Here is a 6,376-nt window from a genome sequence, read left to right on the forward strand (position 1 = left end):
ACTGATTCTTATATCTATTTGTACAGTACCATATGACAATAAATGATTAGATAAATTATGTTGCTTTTTATTATGAAACTAATTGGTTAAATAAGTACTTGTTAAACTGTCATTTTATGTGCTGCACGTGTCTCTGCTGAATGCTTATGTATGAATAAATTATGTTGTATAGTTTTCTATCTACTGTGGGATAGTGTATTCCATTATTATGTTTTATGCAACAATATGTTAGGAAAAAAGTTGATTACATAATTTATGGTACTATAACCAAGTATATTTTTTAACAGGATGGATGAACTCAACGGAGAAATTGTTTGCGCCGTAGAAAAATGGTGCAAACTTATTGCCGGTCTATCTTCCGGTCAACGGGCCGCACTTGCCGAAACACCACTCCGTAGCATGCTTCAGATACCTTCGCTGAAGATGCGTACACTGTTGATCCGGTACATGGTTGAGATATTTGATCCTAGCAAGGGCAGATTCATTGTACAAGACTTGGTTGGCGAAGTGTCTCTCGGTGCCGTGGATGTTGAGTGCATCTTGGCCTTGGAGAACCACGGACTGTCGGCAGAAGGTATTCTCGGTGAGGAAGGTGAGGATGTTAAAGATCGTGTGCCGCCTCAGTTCCTAAGCAAGACCACAGGTAACATAGTCATCAATGATCTGATTGTGGACATCACAAAAAATAAATCTGCCGACGACGATTTCCTTCGGAGAGTTGTCCTCGTGTTGCTTGGAACAGTTCTTGCTCCCATGTCGAGCAAGACTGTACCAAAGCAATATTACGCATTGGTGGACGATGTGAAGCGTATATCCAAGATTAATTGGAATGCATTCACCCTCCGGGTTCTGCTGGACTGCCTTCGCAACGTGAGGAAAGGCAAACACCTCCGCCAATGGCCGAGAGGGAACTTAGCTCTCCTCCAGGTACACCTTTCAGACTTGTACCATTGCAAAAAAAAATGATTGCTAATTTACCTGCTGTATAGTACTAATTGTAATTTTTCATATTCATGCAGTACATGTACTGGGAGAAGGTTCAGCCTCTGGAAGGTGAATGCGCATTCAATCCTAGCTTGTCCATGGAACCTCTAATGAGGAATTGGACTGAAGCTGCAGCCTCAAGGAGAGACAAGTTTGATTATGACCAAGGCCGTGGCCGTGGTAACATCAAGGTAATTCATTACGTTGGGTACTTCTTAACTTTTATATAACATAATTAGTTGTATTCATATTTTTATTGATCACATATACTTGTATTTCACATGCAGATTGAAGACAACATAACCAAGGAGTATAGGGCGCAGGAGCGCAAAGTACCCGAACCAGAAAAGCCAAAAATGAAGCCCGCCGTTGGTGCGGCAAAGAAGTCCAAGTTAGCCTCAAACGCGGACGAGATGATGAACCTCATCATGAAGCGGTGTATGGATTACATACGCAGCGAAATGAAGGAAATACCAGAACAAGTAGCCGAGATGACACACCCTTAATTCTATGTTTACAACATTTTTGAAGTTGCAAAACCGTGCCGACATTAATTAATATTTTTTATGTAATGCAGAGATTGTTAGAGAAGTTGAACCAAAATGGTGTGATGTACAAGCCAGCGGCTGCTGCGGCTTCCGGCAACAACGATGCCGACCTAGAAGTGGATTCCTTTGAGAATGGTCCGCCAGAAAAAAAGAATTCGTGTACAAGGATGACTCTGACGGTCTAGAGCCGGTGATTGATTTGACACAGCCTGACGAGCCTGTTGTAAACCAGAACAACGATGATGAGGAAGTATGTTTTCATTTATTTGTCTTCATTTATCTCAATTATGCATCTTCATTTTCGTTAACTGAACCTATCACATTATTTTTTTGTTAACTAGAAAACACCTGCCAAGTTAAATGTTGACAAGACAACGAAGCCTACTGATGAGTGCGGCGCAACACCGGAGAACCCTTGGATTGTAGGTAATTCTCCTCGAGCAGAATCGTCCGACATTGACATTTCTGCAAGTTCTATCGACAGGATGGTGGGTAAGAGCAAGGGGAAAAAGTCTGCAGCAACCGCAAAAGAAGACGATTTTATATCCGGGAAGCGCCGACGGACTGTTCCCAAGAAATTTGAATCCCCCTTTAAACTTGACAAGCCCGGCAAGCGAAGCGCTCGCGGTACTAAGCCATCCGGCAACACTACCGCAACTAGAGGTACCATTAGTAGCTATCTTAGTGCTTAATTTACTACCATTTCATGTACTCACCATTCGTGACGTTCGTAATTTATCATGCAGCTCTGTTTAGTGACAATGACATGAAAGGCTCTGTTAAGGACGATTTGACACCAGAACTCATCGATGCTGCTGTTGCGTTTGTGGAGGCAGCTGCTCGGTCTGAGAAGAATATGACAAAAAGAGTTTACTACCATGAACGTGGCACCTCTGTGACTGTGGAGAGAATACGACTGGTACTTGAGCATACATGGCTGGCGGATGACGTAAGATCTATTACCATGTCCTGCTATTTAAGTGCATAATCTAGGTGTCACCTATGAAAACAAAATGTTCTATTATTTTACGCAGGTTATCGATGCTTATCAGACACATTTGGCTCTGCGCGTTGGTCATGATCGGCACCTCTGTCCAGCCTGGAGGTCCAAATACCTTGTTGATCGTGCTAAGGCACGAGACAACCCTAAACCGTCGAAATACAACATGGATACTGCGCTGAGCAGAGCTGGAGCAGTACGTAGGGTTCTGGACGAGTATACCGTCCGTGATAAGGTATGATATGTTCTTACTAGTTCATTAACACTCATTTCAACAAGCATAATTGCATCTGATTACAAATGTGTTCCACATTTCAGTCATTTATCCCGTTGAACGTCGGCAATACACACTGGATCACCATGGTGATGCACAACCGCAAGAAAGAATTCCGAGTTTTTGATTCGCTCTATCCTCTCGAGTTCTCTCTCGACACTGTGAAAGCACTGGTACTCTCCCCGACATTGAGCATTCTTCATATGAAATGTCATATGGTTTCTCACTACTACTTTCTTTCAAATAGCGACTAGCAATAGCAATTGATATGGAAGAGGCAAACCGTATTACACCTGGCAAATATCCAGACGTCACTAAGTGGCCTATCATACCTCAGATCGACATGCCACCACAAGAGGACGGGTGAGTTATGGTTCATCATTTTCTACTTACGAAAGACATGTTCGTGTGCACGGTGACTAATGTTTGCATATATATTAGGAACTCTTGTGGCCTTTTTATGATTGAAGTTATGGAGCATTGGGACGGGGATCGATGGACCGCCGATTTTACCCAGGTAATTTGTCCTCTCTGCTCGTACACTTGTACAATTGTCGTATAATACCAACTTCTATTCATTAAACCTTGTTCTAAAAATTGCAGGGCACGGTTAATGCAAGGAGAAGGCGTCTCATCGCCGAGTTGGTTCTCTCACCTACCAACACGCTCGAATGTGTGAAGAACAAAATCCGCGACATCGCAAAGAAAAGCAAGGCGTGAAGACATCATACATGATTCAAGATTCTAGTTTCAGTCGTTTGATTTAAGTCCGGAAGCATGTTTCCCGGCATGGACAACTTTGATTTTCTATCATTCATGTAATAAGCACGATACCATGGATTTTGTGTGGATTTTTGGTCGCTCACACATACTTGTGTATGTGTAATGCAGTCAGACTATACGTTTCGTACCAATAAATTTTTGCTTCCCTTCATTAGTTCTACCTTAATGTTTTTTGTTGTTGTGTTCATTCTTTTCTTTCATGGAAGAGTAATTCATTTCCTTTTTACTTTTGCATATTTTTTATTTGATTTGGCATTATTCAACAATAAGAAAAAAAGTTGATAAATTCCTTTTTGTTTGCCTGAGAATCAACCTCGGCTGTCGTGCCATCCGGTGTGGGATCCCGCGCCCGAGACAACGACAGATCCGGTCCCAGCGCGGGCGACCCAGTCGACGAGCGCCAGTTGGCGCGGGGGGACGCGCCAGGTCCGGTCCCGCCCGACCGCTCGGTGGAGACAGCCCGCGTGTCAGATGCAGACGGGCCACCCGTGGATCCTGCGGTTGGTGGAGTAGGCAGATCCGCCTGGGATCCCGTGCGCATGATTGCCGCTGGATCTCTCGGGATCGGCGTCCACAGGTGGATCTTCCTCGTGTCTTGCGCCAGACTCCCTTGGCGTTATGTGTTGCTTCAAATCTCGTTGCACAGTTTTTTTGCTGCATTTTTGTTAGCCTTTTCCTTTTCTGCATCATGAAGATCAGGATCAGTAGCACCATCAATCACATGATCAACTACTATTTTGCCCCCTTGATCAGTATGATTTAGAGCTCCGGTGGAAGCAAAATAATTTCAGTGCTTAGCCAAGAACTATTTCGAAAGTGATATAATTTATTGGTTAATATAATATACTTAGACCTTACACAAATGAACTGGCCACAATGCAGATAGGACTTGATCATTCTGTTCAACAATAAACCACAAAACATACTTAAAATTCATCACAAATCTCCTTCAGCTTCTTGATCTTCTCAACGTACCCATGTTTCTGTTTGAGAAAATCTGCAATAATATACTCAAGTTTTTTCTTCTCTTGCTTCAGTTGGTCCCTCTCTCTCATCACTTGGTCTCTCTCTAGCACCACCCGGTCCCGGTCTTTCTCAGCCTTTACCCTCAGGACCTGATGTAGATTGGCACAACCATGATCTGCCATCTTATTCTTCTCCAGCTCCTCTTTGAGATCGCTAAGTGACAATCTTGCATTGCCCAACTGCGTGAGAGCATCCTCCTTATCAGCCACCAGTTTAGCAAAGTCCATTTTGAAAAATCTCAGCTCTTCCTCCGTCCTCCTCTTTTCTCCAATTAACATGCATTTTTCTTCAGCATTCTTAATATTCTGTCTCAGCTTCTCGTCATACATGCTCCACAGTTCTCTCAAGCAGAACTTCGTAGCCACTGACCACTCCGGGTCTACCCATTCCACATAGTTACATTTCACTTCTTCCTACAGTATGAAAAATATGGTCTCAATCATATATGCACAAATGCAATACAATTACATGCAATGCACTAAAAATATGGTCTCGATCATATAAACACAAAATGTAGCATGCAATGATATACATATATATATATATGGATCAATTAACTACAAGTATATGCTATTATGTGCTAAAACAAATATTAGACCGTAAAAAAACAACATAAATACGGACTTTGTAAATGCACAAATTAATTGAAATGTATGCAATTTTGGGCAGAACAATGGATTACCGCGAAGTAAATCGAGCACGAGGTAAGTTAAACATATATATACAGTACGGAACAACATACCTTCTGACCACAGACAAGAAAACGTCTGCCAGTGTCCAGGGAATCAAAAGCAACTAGCCTGACGCAAGGTTCTCGATGCAGACAACGAGAAGACAGATCGTGAGCAATGCCACTCCATTCATAGCAAGGGATAGTCGTAGGAAGCTAAACGAAACAACAGAGATAATGCACAAATCAACGCCCTGCGTTAAATACCGGAAATGAAGAACTCTAACCCTAAGCCTAGCACTATTTGGAGATTATATAGTAGGAGCGTACCTGCAGGCTAGTCACGGATTCGCCATCCGAAGAAGAGCTCGACTCGTCGCTCCACGAAACCATGGCGTAACGTGACCGGCGGCACGACGTGGATCGGTGGCAGCAGCGGCGGCGGCGGTTGCAGTGGATAGATAGAACGCGCGTGGAGATCGCGAGGGAAGAACCGCCCCGACCAGGTGGCCAACGCGGCCCATTTAAACGGGCTGTAATCAAAATAAAAATTGTTAAATGGGCTCGGCAATGGGAGCGGTCGTGTGTCGCGCCGTCTTACGGCATCCGTCACCCCCCCCCCTCCACGTCATCGCGACAAGCGGCCTGAGTTACACTACAAGCCATAAAATGGTGGGTTTTTCTTTTCTTTATGAGGGGAAAATGGTGGGTTTTTGGTATGAAGTCTATACTATAGACCAAAGTGAGCTGGTATCTTCTATATCTAAATGGTGGTGAACCAAAGGAGTGAAAAAAATTTAATTATTATCACACATAATTACATCTTCTATATCTAAACAACTAGCCACCACTAACCTATTTCTCTTAACATGCAAGTTTGCCACCTCGTCATTCAACATGTATGGAGAAAGGTCCACCACAACATGCAAACAAAATATTCCCGCAACAACATATACATGTTACACGTAACCATTTCTCTATGAATATATTGCAAAGGGAGCATTCCCGCAACAACATGCCGGGTATCGTCTAGTTTTCTAATATAATATAACTACAGTGGACAACACAAAAGATGCCATCATTACAATGGC

General features: G+C 43.1%; 1 protein-coding gene across 1 annotated transcript; it reads left to right on the forward strand.

Moving 5' to 3' along the window:
* Positions 1 to 447: 447 nt before the first annotated feature.
* On the forward strand, positions 448 to 3,526 carry LOC109758933 (uncharacterized). Its single transcript, XM_073503921.1, has 12 exons — positions 448 to 927; positions 1,020 to 1,175; positions 1,272 to 1,466; positions 1,562 to 1,667; positions 1,718 to 1,782; positions 1,874 to 2,159; positions 2,279 to 2,451; positions 2,567 to 2,767; positions 2,851 to 2,979; positions 3,054 to 3,169; positions 3,248 to 3,323; positions 3,410 to 3,526. The coding sequence occupies exons 1-12, from the start codon at positions 448 to 450 to the stop codon at positions 3,524 to 3,526; spliced, it is 2,100 nt and encodes a 699-aa protein (XP_073360022.1).
* Positions 3,527 to 6,376: the final 2,850 nt, after the last annotated feature.

This window comes from Aegilops tauschii, chromosome 7 (genome assembly GCF_002575655.3).
Source record: "Aegilops tauschii subsp. strangulata cultivar AL8/78 chromosome 7, Aet v6.0, whole genome shotgun sequence".
Taxonomy (NCBI): Eukaryota; Viridiplantae; Streptophyta; class Magnoliopsida; order Poales; family Poaceae; genus Aegilops; species Aegilops tauschii.